Consider the following 23063-nt stretch of genomic DNA (forward strand, 5'->3'; position numbering starts at 1 on the left):
GGAGGAACAGAAAGCTCTCATTTCATCAAAAATATCTTCGTTTGTGTTCTGAAGATGAACAAAGGTCTTATGGGTTGGGAACGACATGAGGGTGAGTAATTAATAACAGAATTGTCATTTTTTTGGGTGAACTAACCCTTTAAGACTACTATGAGAAGTTTATGCAACTGGCATAAATGAATTTCCTCATTAGATTTTGGAGTAAAACATGACTAGGCCATTTTTGACAGGATTTTATACGTTGCTTGAAACCCCTTCCAATGGCTGGCGCCTGTTTTGTGAATATTAATATAGACTGTTGACGTGGCTCTGTAGCCTTCCAATGGCGAAGACTTGGCTTATGAATATTAAAAGCCTGACCTTCCCAATAGTAGGATTTCGGGTACTTCATCTCCTCTCTCGGGCGAAACCAACGGGATGTTGTTGGGACTCGGATGAGGAGAGATATCTGCGCTTAGCACGGCAGTGGGAGGGCTTGAATGTGACAGAACTAAATGGCAGCAGCGTGACATTTTCTTTATTTCGTAGGAAATTTCTCCTGGCATGCCGGAAACATTTCACGCAAACGGAGCGTGTGTTTGCAGTAAGTAGCGCGCGCTGTCATTGTTGCGTTGTCGCTGCGTTAAGCGGATCGCTCCGCCGCGGATGCTGCTCGAAAACACATTTATTTAGCGTAAAAATAGCTGGTTAAAGTGTGTTTAAACGCTTTTTTCAGTCTGGACACCGAGGAAAGTGTCTGTTTTACGCAATTGTAAGTGTACCGCATGAACGCCTTGACAAGTCAAATGTTGCAACCTCATGTATTTTTTATCGCTTTGATAGATCGCCGCATCTTTGAGTTTCCGTTAACCGCGACAGACTGATGCTCCGAGCCGGCAGAATGGACGAGTTTGTGACGGAAGAGGATGAGCCGTGGTACGACCAGAGAGACCTGGAGCAAGGTGAGAAACACCACAAACCGCATCAGTTTGACAACAAAGGCTTGTGTGTGTGTGTGTGTGTGTGTGTGTGGTCGATTGTCAAACCGTGGACAAAGAAAGTGCTTATTGTGTGTATAAACAATGGTTTCCTCTGTCTTAAACGTGTCATATTTAAAAATACATTCAGAAATAAGGGTTGAGGTTGAAGGTTAGAGACCATCTGACCATCTGTGATCACTGTAAATGGATGACGTCTTCCTCTGGATGTGGACTCTGGATCTGTGTCAGTCCAGATGCTCAACATTAGCTTAGTCTGGTTTAATCTCCTCATCACAAACCATGTCTGCAGAATCAATGCATTAATGCCTTATTTTCATTGTAGTAAGTAGAGATGCATCAGACAGACAGATAAATCAGCGGATATTTGCTTTTCTTAAACCTTCACAATCTACTTGCAGCTTTGGATAAATGATAGTGCATTGTTGTATTCCTTATTTAAATCGCCTTGGATAAAAGTGTAAATGTAAAAGTATAAATGTGATTTTAATGATTTGTTTTCAACAGCTAGTCAAAAATATAGTTGTTCTATGAGTTCTCAGTAAAATTATTTCTGAAGCTTCTTTTCCAGTCAACAGGAACAACTGGAAAAGTAATGGGAACTCAACTTGGTCAAATGGGAGCCATTTGATTTCTGGACTGAACGATGCAACAGCTGTTTCACATGTTGGTTTGGATTATTTTCCAATTTGAGTTTTCCGCTCAGATCATCTGATTTTTATTTTATTTTTTTTAGCCAAAGTCCAGTTATTTCAATATCATCATGCCGTGTTTGAATGAGAGCCGGCTGGATGGACGGCACAAATGCACCTCTCTCTTCCGGTCTCTCTTGGTTTAGGATGATGTCATTGCCCTCTCCCTGCCCTCTGGATTGAATCACCATAAAATGCTGAGCTGTAGAACAGCCTGTGACCGATCTTTATGAATTTCAGGACACTTTGTTATTCTGTACTCTAGAACTGATGAGGCAGTAACTCAATGCTTAAATTAGATCTGAGGCACCTAGTTGTGCAGTGGAAATGGGAAGGAAGGCAAATGGAGAATTCTGACTATTTGAGGAATTTGGTTTGAAATGGAATCAGGAACAATGATGCTTTGGCTGAGGATGACTGCAGAGGCGATTCGTTGGGAACCAGTCAAGTTATTCCTCTCTCAAAGTAATGGAAAAACAGATCTTTTCGTCATATTCCAGCTTTGGTTCCAGCAAAGATTTTATGCTGCTGTGTGGATTTTTTCCACCGCCACAGTCATATTATACTTCTTTGTGGGTTTGTGATTTAATTTGGTAACGTTTGGCAGTTTTGATTTATATGTTGTTGCATATTTGGTGATCACGATCTGGAGATTCTGTACTATTTCAGAAGATGCATAACAGCACTTCCTACCAACACTGAAAACGTGTGGAAGAACTCTTCAATGGTGGGGAAAGAGTTAATAAACCCATTTTTAGCTTAGAATAATGCTGAATTTCTCTATTTATTTTAATCAGGTCTTGTTGGACGTAGAGCTGCATGATTAATCATTAAAAGATTGCGATCTCAATATATAAACACCCACGCAATCTTGTGCGTGTCTATTAAACATTTGACAACCACACCGGAAAATTCAAATCTGCGTTTGCGCTGCCACTGACCCAGAGAGAGCAGTTATCAGCTGTTAAACAGCTTCACAGTCTTTTCAACCCACACAGGATCATTATTTCTGTCTTACAATAATTCAAATTGTCACAGAAGTACTGAGATTAAAGTTTATAGTCTGGATATAAACACTGATGTCTACAGTGATAAAATAGAGCAAATCAACTTTTGAAAGTAACTTGGAGCTTCAAATCACAACTGTATCTATTACATCGTTACACCAGTAGGTGGCAACAAGTGACTATTATTAAAAAATGTATTTGTCATTGAATCATTCATTCAAGAGATTCTTTTAAAATTCTTAATTCTTTTTTCATCCAGGAATGAAACAAGTCTTTATGAGTGAGTCATTGAATCATTCACTTAAGCCGATTAAAAAAAAAAAATCAAACAATTTTAAATATACCGCAGCAATTCATATTTTGTCAGAACCTCTAGTAAATTACTTATTTTGTTTAGCTGTCGGTTCACAATCATGATCTCTATTTGAAACAACAACAAAAAATATCATGATTCTCAATTTATCCACAATCATGCAACTCTAACTGGATGTCTTCTTATCAACTGTATTGGCTCACTTGCACTATTATCGCAATAAGCTTGTTTTGCATGTAAGACATGCTTCAGAAATGCACCGCCAGCTACAGGAAGACCTCTAATGATACCATGTTTAGAGGCATATTTTTTCACAATCAAATTAGCTAAGTAATATTCATGCACTTTGTGGTAATGGCGTGATGGAGGCCTAACACACAATCTCTCACAGAGACTCCACATTGATCCATTTCAGGATCTCAAAGCAATCCATCACGAGAGGAAATGGCATTTTGGGAAGTGCCCGCTCAGATCTGAAAAGACTGAAATATCACCCTTCCTCAGTTAGTGACGTTTTGATAAATAACATGGTGACACGTTGGTTCTGAAGTGGATTTACTGAGCCTGGAAGAGTTTGTGGTTTCAGGGCCACAGTTTGATATCACTTCACCCTAAAGAGTGATTTCCCCGGCTGACCCAACAGCACACGACTTTAGAGCGGATTCACTCTGCTGCAGCAGTGGACGAAAGAGAGAGATCATGTGGTCGGCAGAATTCAGTATTTGACTGGGCGGCATTAAGGCTGGGATGATCTGATTAGGACTCCAGACACCACTGTCTCTTTTGAAGGGGACGACACAGCTGGGCAGAATGAGGGCGAAAGACAACATTACTTAGCCAAGAGACACTTCAGATGCAAACAGCACTACGCACACAATACATGGAGATAATGAGCTTTTATGGAGCTTTATCTTAGCACATTTTCATTTTATCATGCATTGTGTGATGTTTTAGTCTATTATTTACTTACATTTGGTTACATAATACATAATTATATGTGCTGAGCTGGTTACTTAAACAGTGATGTTTGCTAAGGCAAACACTGTTATTACTCGTTCTTAAGGGATTTGAACAAACCAGCCATTAAACTTTGGCTTGTAAGTCATCCTGCACATTTGTGCTGCAAATATATTTTAATAATCAATTGAATATAATGAATTGAATTCATGAAATCATTTAATAATTTAATAAAATTTTACAATAATAGTGCCATAGGAAATGTTTGACTTTTTTCAGAAATTGTGTTTGTTTTATTTTTCTGGTTTGTGTTTTATGTTTTAATACTTTAAGTAATACTTTCATTACTTACATAAACACTATTAAGAGTTGTACTTGGACTAAAGTAACTAAACCTCCACTTTATCTTTCAGAGACCAGAGACATTTTCTTCACACACAGCTTGAGTTCAAACGCATATTTTCGCCCCCTTTTGATTGATAGGATACAATCGGCCTGGTTATTGCTGTTTATAAGTGACTGTTTTTAAAAAATCGTCCAATACAGATTGGGCAATACATCAGTGCATCACTAATTATTATTATTACCTTTGAGAAGTACATTCTTTTGAACAATGGCAATATATTTCTGTCATAATGTATTCAAGTTAAACCAAACTAGGGTTGTCATGGAACCAAAATTTCAGTAATCAGTACCAATATCAGTAAAATTTCACGGTTCTCTGTACCAATTTCGGTACCACAGCAAAAGCTGTTGTAACTGTTTTAAATTAATATAAGGAGTCCATATAGCTTTTGACTTCTGCCAATTGTATTTGCGCTTAAAAATACATAAAAGTTGTTTGTGAAGATTATCATGATGAACAAAATGTGTAAGAATCATGAGCTTTTGTTGGTCACAGACCTTTATTTCTGCAATAACACAAAAGCCAACGGAAAAATCCTATAGGGTTTTTGTCGAGGGAACCAGGGTGATAACTTCCGGGTTAGTCTACAAAAATACATCATCACTGCAGCACTCTATTGAGCGGATTCTGACTTAACGTAAATGCTTCTTATTGGCCATTGCGTTCATGCTCTCAATGAACACATCTGTGATTGGCTACAAAGCTCAACTCTGCAAAAACACGTTGTAAATAGAAACCTTTGATGCTCTTCACAGAGCGCTTACACGGATACACACGGGAGCCTTTGAAAGCAGCTGCCAATCAGCGGATACCAGATTGACTTGGTACCCGGTACTACCAGCACCTCAGAAAGGCTGGTATTGTTACATTTTTAAAATTTCAGTATCGACTTGGTACCAAAGTACTGGTACTTTTGATAACCCTAAACCAAACTTTTATTTTGGCGGGTTGTCATGAAGACCTTTGAGTTTCTGATAATAGTTTTATCATAAATGAAATGTTGAAATGCTGGTGAAGTGACTCTCAGAGCAGCTCTGGAGATGAAGTTCATGTCTTATATAAAGAGACGGCAGATGCTGATAACACAGAGAGCGTGTTTGAACGTGCTATTCATTCACACAGAGACACGCAGAGCACATGCAGACTTCATATTTCAATAGCAGTCTTTTTGCACTTTACACTAGTCCATAATCACAATTTGGTTACATGTACAACCCTACTTTTGATTTATCTTTCCATATTTTGCCAAATTCAATGACATTCTGTGTTATACAGTAAATTACACTTTTTATGTCTGGATTATAACTTCAGCATTTTGGTAGCAAGCACTACTTCACGATAAAGTGAGTAGTAAATCTCCTTTGTGCTGGTAGAGAATGTAATGATTCAGCTTGAACAGTAGTTGTAAAGGGCTTTGCATTTGTTCTTGATTTGCTGTCGTGTCGTGTGTTGATATGAAAGCACACGTGCAGAAATCTTCAGTACACGAGGCCTATATATGTCCTCATGGCCTCAGGCGAGTAAGGCATGGTGTGTGTAACGTGCATGTTAGCTTGGAAAAGCTCTTCAGAGGAGCACATCCTCATTGGTAAAGTTAATTAAGAAAAATCCTTAATTAGGATGTGGGTCCTCAGAGATCACCGCTGACCTTATTTCAAGGCTGTTACTAAAAATGTCTCTCACTGTACAAAATATCAGATTCTGCTGTTGTTACGAGTGCCAAGAATTCACAGCAGTTTTAACATTACAGTAATGTAGTAGAGATGCACAATAATAATAACCATATCAATAACCATTGTTTTTATTTATATATATATATATATATATATATATATATATACATAAAAACAATTACACTTACTACGGTTTTGGGAAACTAGTGACTAGCTAGTTCATTTCTTAAATGATGCATCGTACTATGGGAGTTCAGCAGTGAGTTACGTCATTTTGCCGGAAACGCACCTCAGGCTTTTTTTTCTGTGAATGTGCGAGACTTCCAATTTATTATCCGCTATATGTAAACCAGAAGAATAATGAACTGCAGTAAATTGTAAAAGTATTTGTGCTGCATACCAATGTGTTTATGAACATGATAATACATTAACATAATATGGTGAGAAATACTAGTTTGCGATATCAAGCAGCATAGCGAGCTGCGTTTGTACAGCTAAAATAACTGGAAGAGAATACGGAAGCCAGACACATTCAGGTTACAAATGGCCGTGCTGCTCTTAGGTTAAAAATAAGGTGGATACTTCAAGAAAAATCGAAGAACAAACTGGTGTGACGTCATTTTGAACAAAATCAGGCCAAAATGAAGTTCGTTCGGAGTTCGTTTCCGGAGTTCAAAACAGCTTGCCAAAGCGAATTTTCTGTAAGCTTCTATTGGCCTGTGACGGTGACTTAAAGGTGCAATATGTAAGAATTTTGCAGTAAAATATCCAAAAACCACTAGGCCAGTGTTATATATTTTGTTCAGTTGAGTACTTGCAATATTACCAAATGTTTGCAACTATTTGTAAATTGTAAGAGAATTGCAATTTTAACCAAGGCTCCGGGACGTGTGAGGAGTCACCTGTCAATTGCGTCATTCCCGCGTTACCCTCGGTTTCCGGTTTTATTTTGTAAAAACCATGGAAACACCAAAGACGCTTTAATATTTACGTTTTAATAGGCAAGGGAACAACTGTTTTGATATATTTATAGACAGAAAACTAATTATTGTTATATAGCTCAACATGTTTAACGTTAGTCTTTTTTCTTGATTTTTTGCGAGTACCATGCTTTACCATGCCTTAGAGAAAAACACTATTTTATGAAGTAGCTAACATAGCATAATCAAATGCAGCTTTATTTTTAGTAAGAGTAATACAGAAACTCCATCATACAATACGTTTTAAAATTAATTGCATTTATCAACACAAGCCATCCAGCATTTAATATGATATTCTAAAATCGATCTAGCTTACTGCAGTGTGTCTCAAACAAGTGTCTCACAGCAGCCACCGAGCGAACGCACAGAGTCCCGGAAAAACGGAAGCGACGCCGGCGACTGTGGCATAATAAAAGTTCCGCTGCTCGCGAAATGTGTGTTGCGCAATCGCTCCAGCGGCCTCAATTAGCTCCCACAACACTCGGTCCTGCTCTGCTTCATACTACAGTAACATTAATAATCGCATCCATGAACATGATTTCTTCCCAATTCTTTTCCACCGGCTGTTGAGGTGAAGACCACATGTCCCAAGATTCCGCGCTCAAACTTTGCGTCATCATGCTACGCCTTTGTTTTGAATAGGCCTCTAGCGACCTCTAGCAGACAGAAATTATTACATATTGCACCTTTAATAGGTGGGTGTGGCTCTAAGGCTCCGCCTTCTTTGGAAATCTTGTCTGGTTCATTTCTTCTGTTCAGTCCGACTCGAGGTTGGACATCTGTGAGTAAAAACTTGAACACACTGTCACTTTTGTTGTGTGTTTATTTTGTTATTGAGAGGAAATCTCGCAGCACATATTTACATATTCATCTAAATATTACTCTCAGCAGTGTGGACTGTGTTGTGATATTCACTAATGTATATCAGTGTAAATGTTTTTCCAACTTCTTTTTACCCCTAAGCGAAGAACAAAAAAGAACTTTACCGTGAGAATATCAGGGCCTTAATTCAAACAATCGGCTCTTTCTCTATCAAGTTACAAAAGCACTAAACGGTCATATGTTTTTAGTGGTTAATTTTTTATTTTTTTTCAAACATAATCATTTGACTTGAGCCAATAATCATTTCACTTCTTAGCCGGTGGCAGTATATATCGGTGCATCCCTACAATGTACTGCAAGAAAGCCACTAGAGCAATGAATCAGAAAATGAAATGTAAATTAATATTGTTTTAATACCCACTTATAGTATGTGTTTTGTACATTGTTATCTGTGTTTCTCTCTCAACTCTCATGGGATCAGTTTCCACACACAGACACAGGAGGAGAGTGTGCTACACACAGAGGCTCTTTTATGATTTATGCGTGTGGTGCTCAGTGCTTCCTCACTATAGCATGTTTGCGCTGTCGCTGACACCGTCTCATCTCATGATGAATCTCTGCATTCATATCAGTGTAATGGAGGTCAATGATTCTGTTCTTAATACTTCAGCACCTCCCACAATGTCACTTCCTCCCTGTGTGTGACATTGTCTCTGTTAGCATGTTCCCTGAGTCTGCTGGGTATTAAAACACCATCTGAGGAGACTGGAGGACTGTGTTTGTGTCTCTGGAGAGGGGGTTTAGTGTCAAATCACACTGAGCACTCTATGGAGATACGGCTATGTAGGGAAAAACAAGGAATGGGAGACAAAAACAGATTTGCTATCATAAAAGAATCAGAAGGACAAAAGCCTCAATACAACCAAAAACAGCACCTTGAGTCATTAGCTATGTTTCCATCCAAAGTTTCGAATTTAACTTATGCGCAAAATTGAAATATCGCTTAACTTTTGCGAAAAAAAACACCGTTTCCATCCATCACTTCCTGGGAAACTGGTGCACAGTATCTGTAATAAAAATGGAAGTTGCTGCAATCGGGGAAGAAACTGTGGCTCTTTATTAAAACATCAAAAATGACTCACCTCACAGAGCAGCAGACGAAACGCAATAAATGCAGTCATGCTGGTGTTTGTGTGAACGTAATCATGTGAGACACTTCTGAGAGAGAATTGAACCAAATCATTCTGATGACAGACTTTGGCTCAGGCATTTCAGAATGACCAAACCAACATTTGACATGCTGCAATGCGATTGGTGCGCTGGTTAGTTCAGATATCCAATCACATCCTCTGGTGAGGCAAAGTCACTTGAGTTTTTGTCGCGCATAAATAGGGATTTATTTAGTAAATGTGTTTCCATCATAGTTTATATGTTTTATCCCACAATTTGCATAGAAATAGGTGGATGGAAACATTGCTGACAGTTGGTAAGGTTTCTCAAAGGTGAAGTATGGCATTTGATGTTAAAATAAGTTTCATCCCAGTTAAACGTGCAACTATAAGTAAACCATTCATTGGAGATTCTGATCTTTTTTCCCATTTAAAGGATTAGTTCACTTTCAAATGAAAATTAGAAAAAGTTTTACTCACCCTCAAGCAATCCTAGGAGTATATGACTTTCTTCGTTTTGATGAACACAATCAGAGAAATATTATTAAATATCCTGACGCATCCAGGCTTTATAATGGCAGTGAACGGGACCAACAAGTATGAAGCTGAAGAAAGTGTCTCCATCCACATCCATCCATCATAAACGTACTCTACACGGCTCCGGGGGGTTAATAAAGGCCTTCTGAAGCGATGCGTTTGTGTAAAAAACAAAAAAAAACAAAAAAAAACATATTTGACAAGTTATGAAGTAAAATAGCTAGCTTTCGCCAGAAGTGTAAAACTCTCGCAGTTCAAAAAGCTTATGCTACGTCCTACGCTTTCCTGAAAAAGTGTAACAGACGCGATGCTAGTTTACACTTTCTTCGTAACTTGAATACGGAAGGTGGTCTGGCAGAAGCTAGATATTTTACTTGTTAAACTTGTTAAATATGGATATTTTTCTTACACAAATGCATCTCTTTGCTTCAGAAGGACTTTATTAACCCACCGGAGCTGTGTGGAGTACGTTTATGATGAATGGATGTGGATTGAGAGGCTTTCTTCAGCTTCAGCTACCCCTGTTCACTGCCATTATAAAGCTCGGATGCGTCAGGATATTTATTAATATAACTCAGATTGTGTTCATCAGAAAGAAGAAAGTCATATACACCTAGGATGGCTTGAGGGTAAAACTTGGGCTAATTTTCATTCGAAAGTGAACTAATCCTTTAAGTAAACAGGATCTTTAAATGTAGCTGTAAATCCAGCTTGTGTCATTTCTTATTCTCTATCCTATCTTACTGTTTTCAATAAAAAGCGACAGAAGGCCAAACCAGCGGAATTGTTTGACTGTACTGACCTTTATTACACGTGCTTCACATTGCCGCTCTTTCTCTTCGTCTTTGATTTCTTCAGTCGTATCTTGGCTGACGTCACTCTGGCTCATGTTCATCAGAAAACACGAAGGATTAAAAAAAATCACCTCCTTTAGGCGGAATTAAACCGCAGGATTTTCTCTGCCCTCGTTTCGCCCCTTCTCAGGTTTTTACACAATGAAGCCACTAATTCCAGCTACAGCAGAGAAACACACTCTGCTTTTATGAGATAGAGCTGCTTGAAAATAACAAGAGAGCAGCGTAAACCATCTATACACACAATGTTTTATTCAAGCGGTATGAGAGGCAATGCTATGTTGTGAATGTTCAAAGAACTGCACGATTCAGTGAAAAGATGAAAGAGATGCGTGGAATCTCACATTTGCATCACGCTTGCCTCATTTACAGACTTATTTAAAGTAGTAAATGTCAGAAAATGACTTAGTACAGCAGAACCATTCAATTTGTCTGGTGTTATCTGCGTAATTCTGTATTTTATTGATACTGATATTAATGGATTTTTTGCTTCAATTCAGACACATACAGTAAGCAGAACATCATATACTGGTGTGGGGAAAAACAATCCCATCAGACTGAATTTACTTGTTTATTTTACCTGTCATAAAATATGCATGTTCAGACGAACACTACTGTTCAAAATGTTGGAGTTGCTAAGATTTTTTTTAATGTTTTTGAAAGAACCAAGACTGCATTATTTATTTATTCTCTGATATTGTATTGTGTTTTGTCTCAGATCTGCACTTGGCAGCTGAGCTGGGTAAAACCCTCCTGGAGCGCAATAAGGAGCTGGAGGACTCGCTGCAGCAGATGTACATCAACAATGAAGAGCAGGTGCAGGAAATCGAGGTACAGACCAGCCGGACATCTGCTCAAAAAGTGCTTGTGAATGCATGATCCAGAAATGACGTTCACATGCTTTTTTATTTATGACAATACTACATATTTCACAACTAATTATACATGTTTCTCTAAACTAAGTTCAATACTGTTAAACCGTTATTAGCCAGTAAACCAGATTAAGGGTGCTTTCACACTAGCACTTTTGGTTCATCAATCCGGGTTCAAATGTCAGCGTTCGGTTCATTTGGATGATGTGAACGCTGTTTCCTGAACTCAGATGTGCACCTGTGAACCATACCTGAGTCCGCTTAAAAAGGGAGGTATTGAGTACAGTTCATGACCCTAATAATATAATGTGAACACAATCCAGCGAGGCAAGAGAAAGGGGAGCAAATTAACTCGTGTTTGGACCGGCCAATCGAACCAAGTGTGAAAGCACCCTAATTGTGCCGTAAAGCACCACATAATGTCCACCACATTGACTATGTTTACATGTCCACCAATAATGTGATTATTTCCAATAATCAAAGTAAGGACTTGAAGGATTAGTTCACTTTCAAATAAAAATTAGCCCCAGCTTTACTCACCCTCAAGCCATCCTAGGTGTATATGACTTTCTTCTTTCTGATGAACACAATCGGAGAAATATTAATAAATATCCTGACGCATCCGAGCTTTATAATGGCAGTGAGTGATACCAACGAGTATGAAGCTGAAGAAAGTGCGTCCATCCACATCCATCCATCATAAACGTACTCCACACGGCTCCAGGGTGTTAATAAAGGTATTCCGTATTCAACTTAAGAAGAAAGAAAACTCTGCAGTTTAAAAAAGCTTACGCTACGTCCTACACCTTCCCTATTCAACTTACGGAAAAAAGTGTAACTGACACGACACCAGTTTACACTTTCTTTGTAAGTTGAATACGGAAGGTGGTCTGAAAGAAGCTAGATATTTTACTTTATAACTTGTTAAATATGGATTTTTTTTTACACAAACGCATCAATTCGTTTCAGAAGGCCTTTATTAACCCCCCGGAGCCGTGTGAAGTACACGTTTATGATGGATGAATGTGGATGGAGGCACTTTCTTCAGCTTCATACTCGTTGGTCCTGTTCACTGCCATTATAAAGCTCAGATGCATCAGGATATTTATTAATATAACTCCGATTGTGTTCATCAGAAAGAAGAAAGTCATATCTAAGATGGCTTGAGGGTGAGTAAATCTTGGGCTAATTTTAATTTGAAAGTGAACTAATCCTTTAATCGCACTAAGATGTTTACATGACACGAGCAAACCTTTTCACTCCCGTTTACATGCAATTCTCATTACTCTTAGCAAATTGTGATTTTTATTCACAAACTCTAATGCCCAGCTCAAATGATAAACTCACATACAGTAGGTGCGTTACTGGTACTGCTGCACGATTAATCGGAATTTTAATCGCAATAATGATATCTGCTTCTCTCAGTTGATTACAAATAATCGTCACGATATTGGCCCGCTCGTTATTTATCCTGAAAACGTGTTTTTTCTTTGGGATATGCTTGTGGTTGCCAGATGCAAAGAGCTTAAATCCCCCAAATAGAGCTTTTCCCTTTTTGAAAGGATATACTTTCTTCCCGGTGTTTTACTTAATCCGTGCAATCTGGCAACTCTGCATGCGCTCCCTCCAAATGCGGAAGAAGTGCTGATGATTTGAAAACAAACATGTGCGCTGGAGTTTAACGATCTCCACAGCGACATTCTGCTTCAATGAAAGTGTCATACAGCCAGTCTTTGTTTCTTCACAAGCCACTTGTACTATTTGTGTGACTAAATCTGCCATGATCAAACCTTCAGCAATGAATTTCAACAAATGCAACACGGATCTCCACCTTACTGTTTGCAGAATGCACTTTTGCAACCTATGTGACAATTCAGTCGGCAAAATGAACATAATTTGGAATTATTGGAAATAATATTAGGAGTTTCGCCGTTTTATCTTTTGAAGTTCCTAAAGGTTTTACCAGTTTTCATAATATTAATCTGTTGATCATATATCGCCACTGGGATGTTCTTAAACGCTTAACATAAAAAAGCTTAACGTGGCTTAATTTACTAAGACAGTGTTATTAACAAACCAAACTTAGTGAACACCATACTAATAAAGCATACTATGTACAGAAAAGCAGATGAGCCCAGAATATGAACGAAACATGTTTAATGAAGCATTTTCCTCCCATAAAGAAAATGCTTAATGTGGCTTAATGTACTAACACAGTGACATTAAAAGACCAAACTTAGTAAACACTATACTATTAAGTATTTTTCTGTATAGTATGCTTTAAGTAAATACTCAGTACATTAAGCCACGTTGAGCGTTTTTCACGTTAAGCATTTTAGAAAGTCCCTAGGGACATATATACATATATATGTAAACGAATTGTGTTGCTTTAAAATCTAATGTGAATACAGATTACAAAGCGCTTACCGAAACCATGTGTTTTGTATTGATTTACCATCTAATGAAGTTATCATAGTTGGTTAAATGAAATCGGTGTGCCACCTACAGGCCTTTTGGGTGAAGTGTAGGTTGGTAAAGAACGTGCAAAATGGCCATAACTACATTACCCTTTTTGATAGAATAATCGTGATAAATAATCGTGATTATGATTTTCAGCAAAATAATCGTGATTATCAGTTTAACCATTATCGTGCAGCCCTAGTTACTGGTCACTGTTTTAATCTACTTCCTTCAAATCAAATGCAAAACACATTTCTATGGACGTATCTGATTTTTTCAATAATGCACCTTAAATGTCTTCATTCAATGTTTTTGAACATCAATATACTGCATTATAGTCAAGTCACGCAACATTGCCAACATGAACATGAAATGTGATGCTTTCTTTACCTATGTGTTTACCAATCTGCGCATGACAACATCATCCGTGTCCAATACAAGAACATGCGCACTTCGGTCAGAGTGGTATAGATGAGATTAAAGCGTTTACATGCCTGATTAAAATCGGCATACACCACATACATTATTGTGATTATGGTTACTGCGATTATGAGCTTAATCGCATCAATTTGATCACGTCAATTTGAAGTATTTTGTTTACATGGGGTAAAGTTTAATCGAAATATTGCCCAAATCTCATTATAATTGCATTATGATGGTACATGTAAACAGAGTCATTGTGTTTTCCAAAAACATCATAAAATCAATAGAATTGGCCAAATTAAAATTTGGTATGTTAGAATATATTAAGTAAATTGTAAGGAAATTGGGTGTTTTCCACCATGGTCTATACAATGAAAGTTAATTTACGTAATATAATGTAATGCTGTGAATGTATGGAAATACCCAATATGTTTTTCCTATTGAAAAATGGAATGTATTATTAAAAACATGGTTATTTGAATCCGGCTTTCTTAAAAAATACAATTGCAACTAGAACCTCTGTTTAAATTGAGGAGATGAATTGAATTTACATTCTGAATGGTGGACAATCCTGTCCTGACCTCTGACCTGCATATCTCTGCATGTCATTTATCCAAATTTCCTGTCAGTGTAAGTCTCTTCCGATGAGCCAATTACACATCAGCATGATGCTAATGGAGCGCATGAAGCGTGTTTGTAGATGAGAGCACATGCGGTGGGAGGCGCCCGTCGCCCGTCTGTGTGCCAGATCCACTGAACAAAGACTGTTACATATCTGAGAACAATGAGCTGCTGTTTCTTCGATATATTCAGATACTGGCCTCATTCTGTTTGGATTGCACAACATTTCAATATTTCAGACCAGTAATGCTGAGACTGTGATGCAGCCGTATGAATTCAAGCACAGAAGAAAATAAAATGTAAGGGGTTTATGGTCTTAAGCTAAGTGGAAGAAAGTTCAGTGTAATATTTAACACAAAAACACATTTCACAAGAGATTACCAAGATTTCCACAAGAATATGCCATTTTATAATAGCTTGAACACAGGTCCCATTTTTATTGTCGCTCTGAACATTGACCAAAAACCATGAGATTTCATCATCAAAACATTGTGTGATTAGGAGAAACATTCTTTTTGTCAGTTTCATGAACTGTTTCTAATTAGGTTTACATAATATCAGCATTTTGAATCGATTCACTGAAACAGACTGATTCATTTAAGTGCTTTTAAAACATCTCATACTGTAAATCATAAGACAATGAACAATCACAAAACTAATCTGACACGCTCTTTAGAAAACTTAATGGCCAAATAAAAGGCAAATTCACTAATAGCACTGTTCACAATGTTGCTTATTTTATTTCATCATGACATGTGTCTCTTTTTGTTAGTACTTGACCAAGCAGATGGAGATGTTGCGCGAGATGAACGAGCAGCACGCTAAAGTGTACGAGCAGTTGGATGTGACGGCCCGAGAGCTGGAGATAACCAATGAGAAACTGGTGCTGGAAAGCAAAGCTTCTCAGCAGAAGATTGACAGGTGAGCCATGCCTTATCAGAGCATCATGGGAAATACACTACACACTGGGGATGACACTTATAGTTATCACCCTTGGTGTGAACGGGCCTTTACTCTGGCAAAGGCTTAGCTCATGAATATTAATTTGGTCATGCTGATTTTGCATTTTTGTAACCTTCCTGGAGCCTCAATCAATTAATATTCATGAGATAAACCTTCGCTATAGGAGAATTCATTCATTATCTGACTAGTTCCCACTTACCATTGTTTGCCTTCCATCAAATCAGGATTACTGTATTGATGTTGTGACTTGATAGTGCAGCCCTTTTGTATTCCTTCACTGAAATTATATCAGGGGATTTACATTATTTAAAAGTTGATGGTACAATTCTGTATTATCTGAAAATCCAATGGATAACACCAGAGAACATTACATTTCTGATGTGGTTTATGGTGTCTGGCTGAAGCTCATGCATTGATTGATCATATACAATATTCATACAGATTGACAAGTACTATGGAGATGCTACAGGGGCAGGTCGACACGCTAACGGCTCGCGTGGAGGAACTGCGCACTTTGGAAGAGCTCAGGGTTCGCAGAGAAAAGAAAGAGAGGAGAAAGACTGTGCACTCTTTTCCCTGCCTCAAGGAACTCTGCACTGCTCCCAGGTGCGTCCCGATTTATTACGTCTGTAGTGAAGTCATGTCGTGTCATTAAAAAATGTGTGCACAGGGGAAAATTACACACAAAACAATATTTCACCATGGACAAACAGTAATTTCCAAGAAAGAATGGAATAGACCTTAGTCAGGGTAACGTCATTTTACTTTACAGATTGTACAGTTGGCAAAACATCTTTTAGTAGTCACAAACTCCACAAAATGGTTTTGAAAGTTGTGTGTTTTGAAATTGATGTGATCTAGGACCTTTGTTCGGTCTTTGTAAAGACTGTAAGTCTATTCCTCACTACTTTGTTTTCATCCGTGTTAAATTCAGTTTGGCGTCTAACCTGACTAAGGTCTATAGCTTCTTTTTCAGCTTCCTTACCCCCAACCCGTAATTCACTTGACACTTTTACTCATTTCTTTTGAACAGTTTGTGGCTTTCTTTAGTTTTACATTTAAAGTAAAATATTTACTGGGTCATATATAACCAGGAATCAGGGAATTTTGTTGTTGTTGTTGTCTCTTGTTCTTTGGATCCATCATGGTGTGGTCTCTGTGCCTATGGTTTGGCATTTCTTTTGCAGGTACGAGGATAGTTTCATGGTGTCTTACCCGGGCAGCGGTGACCTAGAAGAATGCCAGCCCGCTGACGAAGAAAAAGAACATCTGCGTGTGATGGTGTCATCTTTACGTGCAGCTGTGGCTGCCGAACGCGGTCGGCGGGAGGCCGCTGAGCGGGAATGTGGTGCAGTGCTACAAGAATTTGAGCGCTTGGAACAGCGTCTCATGGGGGCCGAGAGTTGCCAGCGGCGCGTGCACGAGCTGGAGGCGGAGCTCCAGGAGATGCAGCAGCTCCGCAAGTCCCGAGCCTGCCTGCTGAGCGGAGACGAGGGCCTGGAGCAGACGCTGCTCAACTGCGCCCCCGAGACGGACACGCCGGATGATGCAGTTATGGCTGGAACTCAGAACGGGGATGCAAATGATGGAGCGGCACCCGTTCGGAAGAGTTGCAGCGATACAGCTCTAAACGCCATCTCTGCTCTCGATGCCTCAGGGAGACGCAAAGGCAGCTACGCGCTTCACGCTAATGGCGTCCGGAAGAGGGGCATGTCCATCCTACGGGAGGTAGATGAGCAGTATCACGCCCTTCTGGAGAAGTATGAGGAACTGCTAGGGAAGTGCCGGCGCCACGAGGAGAGTCTACGCCACGCTGAGGTGCAGACCTCCCGGCCCGTGTCCAGGGACCCGTCCATGAAGGAATGCCGGGTCGCAGAACCCCAGCAGCCGCCCACTCCTCCGCAGACGCCCTCGACTCCAGAAGCCCTGGAGGGCATCAGCCGACAAGTGGAGGCTGTGGACAAGCGGCTGAGCCAAAACACTCCCGAGTACAAAGCCCTCTTCAAGGAGATCTTTTCCCGCTTGCAGAGGACCAAGAGTGACATAAACTCCACCAAAGGGAGGAAAAGTGGAAAATAGCCGATTTTGCTCTTAATATTCGTGCCACTGATTTTGTTTCCTCAGTCGTTTATGTAATGTCTTACATTTTTTTGAAACTACAGTCAGAAAGATGTTTAGAGAAGGCCGTTATTTAGTAAAACCCATCCCTGAATCATTTTGTGCCACAAATCAGAGACAAATGGTGGTTTTCTGTTAACAGAATGAGGATGTTTGCTGTCTAATGTGCTTTTGCCAGATTGGCCTTTTAGGATAGACCATATTACTCACTATTGGTTTAACTGTAACCATATTCACCCTTGAAGATGATCAAGCACAGGAAACATGAAGCGTATCATTGCTGATTATTTCCTTTCTCACATGTATTACATATTATGAATAACCACAGCATTGTGTAACCACTTTTGTTCAATATTAAATCACACTTTGCTTTAGAAGGGTGTTTGATACATTTATTACCTTGAGCATATGGATGAATGAGTGAGTGAGTTGAATGATCAGGATGGATCTGTTGTAGGGTTATGTCTAGATGGAAACCCTTGTTCTGTGAAAAATCTTACATGTCTCGGCCCATGTGCCATCCACAGACATCACACAAAACTGGTCAGCAATTGCAGAAAATAAAGTCCTACTCTTTCTTGCTTTTTGTAACGTTTGGGTGAACCAATCCACCAGGAACTAAAGATGCTCACAAGGTACTAGATAGCTACAATGAGGAAGTACCAGTCACTGGATTTACGAAAGTTTTAGGTTAGTTCCTTCAAGTCTTAGATGAAATTCAGTTTTTTGAGGCACTTAGTAGTAAGAGATACCCACAAGCATAACTTTATATTCAGAGTCTACAACAGGGGTGTCCAAAGTCAGTCCTGGAGGGCCACTGTCCTGCAGAGTTTAGCTCCAACTTGCCTCAACACACCTGATTGGAAGTTTCTAGTATGCCTAGTAAGATCTTGATTAGCTGGTCTGGGTGTGTTTAATTGGGGTTGGAGCTAGACTCTGCAGGACAGTGGCCCTCCAGGAGCAGGATTGGACACCCCTGGTCTACAACAATTGGTACTTTTGGATGAACATTCTGATCAAAGTCTCCACCAATTTTTTCTACATTGGCTCATTTCTGGTGTTAATCAACCATTCTGAATAACCCCAAAGTAAAATCAAAATGAGCTGTGGACACTTTCATGTCTGTCAGTCTCTTTAGAATAAGGCCTAAAGTATACTTCCCTTCTGCATTTACATGGACCCTAATTATGCGATTGTAATCGGATTGGTAGCACAGTAAGAATAAAAAAGTTGCATGTAACCACATCAATTGGAATGAATCGGCCAAATCCTATTAATTTCATTCGGTTTGTAAGTGGTAGTTTAAACCTTTTCTAATCCGATCGAGAGGACATGTAAACACTTGATCATATGACGCATGGAACGAGCTGTTGTTGATTGAAGTGTCAAATGACTCGTGTCATTCTAAAATTCTCCTTCCACTCATCGTCCGTGAATTGGAGCAGGACAATGTCCCACCAGTCCTTGTTTCGGACTCCGATCGCTTTATTTAGCGTTCACGTAAACAACATTTGGATTCATCAATAGGACTGAATTAATTCCGAATGAAACAAAAGGTGTCTATGTAAACGTAGCTACTGTCAGTGGAGTGTACTTTGAGTGGCTGGCGTGCTCAACTGTGCACTAGACGGAATAGAACACAGGAAATGAAGTATACCAAGCTGTAACGTAGACCAGACTTTCAGGACTGACTATGCAAGACTACCCAACTCCTAAACCTTGGTGGCACCAAGTTCTAATTGTCTTAGTTTTGCAGAACAAGGCTCACCATCTAGACATCACCCTGGTGAAGTAAAACAAAAAAAACAATGGTACAGCATTCATGTCGGTGAATGGAAGACAAAAGAAACTGTCTGTTCTGAACACTTTAATGTTGACACAGGTGAACAGTAATCTCCAGATAAGTACAAACAGGTGAAGACAGAAGCAGCATTCTGGACCAGCACAACAAGCTACTACTTTGCAGGTAATGTCACCAAAGAAAAAAAACAAAACAAGCGTGTATAAAACAGTACAGTGATGCATGAGCACATCCTCTCTTGTTTGAACATTGAGGTCAGACTACACCTGGACTGGAGCTGAGAGTTGAGATTTAGGTTCACTCCAGATCTGTCCCACTACAAATGCACCTCCTTTAGAGTCCTGACTTTCTTTCCCTTAGGTTTACGCACCGAGAGCAGCTTGTGGTCGTCAATACTGGAGGCACAATCTATGGTGTTGGTAATTTTTCCGTAGAGTAGTTCAATACTTGAGATCTGTTAGTGAAATGAGACCTTCTCTGCTTTTTTTAAAAAAAAAAAAAAAACGTCCTAACTGGCAACTCATGTAAACCACAAGCAAAGGGCACATTCTGCAAATGAAGCACCAGTCATCTTTGGAAAGTTTGTGATAACTGAATTGGGGAAAATGTTTGCTCAGCATCAAGGTTCACTAACTTCTACTGGCCTTCAAAGTTGGTCCATCCTGAATCGAGCCAAATGAACGAGGCAGAAGATGTGACCGCCAGTCCCTTGAGGGAGCGAGAGTCGGTAAAGCACCTTGGCCTCTTAAGGATGGAAGATTTGAGTGGATTTAAACCTAGACGCTAAAAGGCAGCTCCTCAATGTCTTGCTACAGGAATCATTAAGGCCACATGGCGATGAAATGGTTAAACAAAAACCCTATGCTGTTAGAGCAGGGCAAGGCTGATTCTTAGTACGGCTCCCCTAGTGGACAGGATGTTCACATCCTGCGAACCCTACATAGCTAAAACCATATTCGGACATGCACACATTCATACCGAGAGCCAAGGAAAGACCTGCTCCGCTATAATCCCTAACATTTCTAAAGTTACCCATGCTACGCTAACCCTAGTCTCATCTCAAAGGCATCGGACACGTTCCCTCTGGGCAAAGGCAAACTTGAGTTGTGAGGGAATGCCAGTGGCAAAATATCAGCAAGTGGCACCATCTCCCATTACACTCATAAAGGCAGATCATGGTTAAAAAGAAAACAAGGAATGTCAGAGAAATGAATGACGCGGGATAAACGGGAAGGGTTCTGGACACAAGAGGAAGACAGGGGTAGTGAAGATTACTAATAACAACCATGTCAAAAGTATCCATGAGGTTTTTTTTTGAATATTTTTTTCATCTGTTTTTACTTTTATATACAAACAAACCAAAACACAAAATATGGATTGTGCACGTTTTTGTTTGTTTTCACATATATATTTCATGAAAAGCCTCAATACTCATTGGGAAGGAAAGGGATAGGAATATGGAAGGAGGGATGGAAGTTGGGAAACTGCAGGAAAGTGGACGGAGTGAGAAAGATCCATTTCTTTTAAATCAGTTAATCCAGGATTATGATGTTGATGGTGGTGGTGGTGGTGATGATGATGATGATGATGGAGGGAACTGGAGAGGAATAAAGGGAGGGAGGAAGTAGGTAGGAGGATGGCAAGAAGGATAATGGGGATTTCGAAACAACTCAATCTTTCCAGTCCTTCTTGATGTTGAGGTTCCATTCCCAGGACAGGTGGTCGTGCTTGTCGTCGTCGGTGAACTTGGATTTAATGTTGTAAGTGCCACGGGCCAGCATGCCTTTGGGTGCCTCCTCCAAGGGCGTCAGGAACTCGTATTCATCCGGCCGAGGCCCGTAGCTGCCGACCATGTAGTCAGACTTGTCAACTGAACACAAAAAAAAAAAAAAAAAAAAAAGGGGGCGAAGAGGTTTAAATGAAATGAAATAGACTACTTGCTGTATAAATGTATTGTCAGTGGTGGGTAGAGCAATCAAAGATTGCAAAAAACATTCAAAAAAATCAAACATTGATTGTGCCCGCTTTGATGTAGCCTATTAGAATTCAGTTAGAATGACCCCAAAATTCAAGATATGGGGGCAAATATGCCCTTGTACATGTTTTTGTCTTTTATATTTATAACAAGACAAAGTTAAGCAAGTTCACTCAAGCAAGAGTGATGGTCTTCCCAAATATTATTTTTAACAGTTCAATAAACAAGAAGTTAATACTGTGTTATGTTTTAGACAATACTGTCAGTATCAGTTTTACGTTTTTGGTCGGAAATGAAAATAAGAGTTACAAAAAAAAGTCTCTAAGTAATACACAGCTGTGTTTTGTTACTGAATGAATCCATATAAACAAAAAACAAACTTATTAAAGAATCAGTTGACTCAATGACTCAATCATAAAGTCAGCAATTTGCTTTGTTCCTGAATGAATTAGCCATTTAAATGAATTGGTTGAATGAATGATTCGCTCATTAAGACCGTGAATTGCCACCATTTAAAGTATCATTTAATTTTTTGAAAATTGTTTCATATTTTAATATTCATTTCGTATATTTCCTATATTAATCTCATAGCATTATTTCTGTAATTGCAGTATGAATGCATTATGCCACCTATGCAGTATATGCGTCTAAATGCGACATCAGATGCAGCTTGTTTCCTCTGCAGCGCAAAGATGAATTTTGTTAATATCACACCATACGCAATCTAAATAAATGCAAGGTAGATTGCATGGCCTCCCTAAAACATGTTCAAGAATACATGGGATGCTTTGGTGCAGAGAAGTAGATTTCCAACATCCAGTTCCTCAAAGAACAGAGGCTTTTCTTCTTAAATAAAGCAAAATCCCACCAGACACGCCACAGGATTTGCATAACAGCATTCCAAGACAAGATTTAAGTATTACAGTATTTATTTTTGTCGCTTTTTTTGCTGATTCCAAAATAAATAAATAAAACAAGAGAAATACAAGAAACTATGTATCCTTGAAAGCAGCACATCCACATCTTTTAATTTCATTTTGAGGTGAAATGTGCCGTGAACGTGAATGTCATTTTGTAATTTGTAAAGAATACTTACTCTTCACCCCTTTCCTAAAGGTCTGCTGTACATACTTCAACCCCGAGACGATCTCTTTGTTCACCTATAAACAGATGTAAATACACATGAGGACCAGTGAAGTCACATTACTTAACTGATAAACAGGAACAGGTCCAGTGCAGCATGTTTGCATATGTTGTTTACATGCTGTCAGTACACAATGTGCAACTGTTTATACCACAGCAGATTTATTCACGCAGCTATGAAGCAGGACTGCATAACAACTGACGTAAAGAAACACTGAGTAATGTGGAAATACAGGACACCCAAGCCTCAAATAAGAAGATATAATAATCAAATGTGATGAAGTACCGGATTATCAAATT

General features: G+C 39.1%; 2 protein-coding genes across 2 annotated transcripts in view; one reads left to right on the forward strand and one right to left on the reverse strand.

Annotated features, from left to right (window-relative positions):
• Positions 1–377: 377 nt before the first annotated feature.
• On the forward strand, positions 378–18221 carry cdr2l (cerebellar degeneration-related protein 2-like). Its single transcript, XM_051886186.1, has 6 exons — positions 378–583; positions 823–941; positions 11106–11218; positions 15536–15684; positions 16168–16332; positions 16914–18221. Exons 2-6 carry the CDS (start codon positions 863–865, stop codon positions 17803–17805), a joined length of 1398 nt encoding a protein of 465 aa, XP_051742146.1. The 5' UTR covers positions 378–583; positions 823–862; the 3' UTR covers positions 17806–18221.
• A 1475-nt stretch (positions 18222–19696) lies between these two features.
• arhgdia (Rho GDP dissociation inhibitor (GDI) alpha) overlaps positions 19697–23063 on the reverse strand; it is a 33771-nt gene continuing 30404 nt past the window's right edge. Inside the window, exons 5-6 of the mRNA XM_051886202.1 lie at positions 22717–22780; positions 19697–21515 (exon numbers count right to left, since the gene is read on the reverse strand). Of these exons, the coding sequence (XP_051742162.1) occupies positions 21316–21515; positions 22717–22780 (264 nt within the window). The 3' untranslated portion in view covers positions 19697–21315. The remainder of the gene's footprint in view (positions 21516–22716; positions 22781–23063) is intronic.

This window comes from Ctenopharyngodon idella, chromosome 3, assembly GCF_019924925.1.
Source record: "Ctenopharyngodon idella isolate HZGC_01 chromosome 3, HZGC01, whole genome shotgun sequence".
NCBI classification, from domain to species: domain Eukaryota; kingdom Metazoa; phylum Chordata; class Actinopteri; order Cypriniformes; family Xenocyprididae; genus Ctenopharyngodon; species Ctenopharyngodon idella.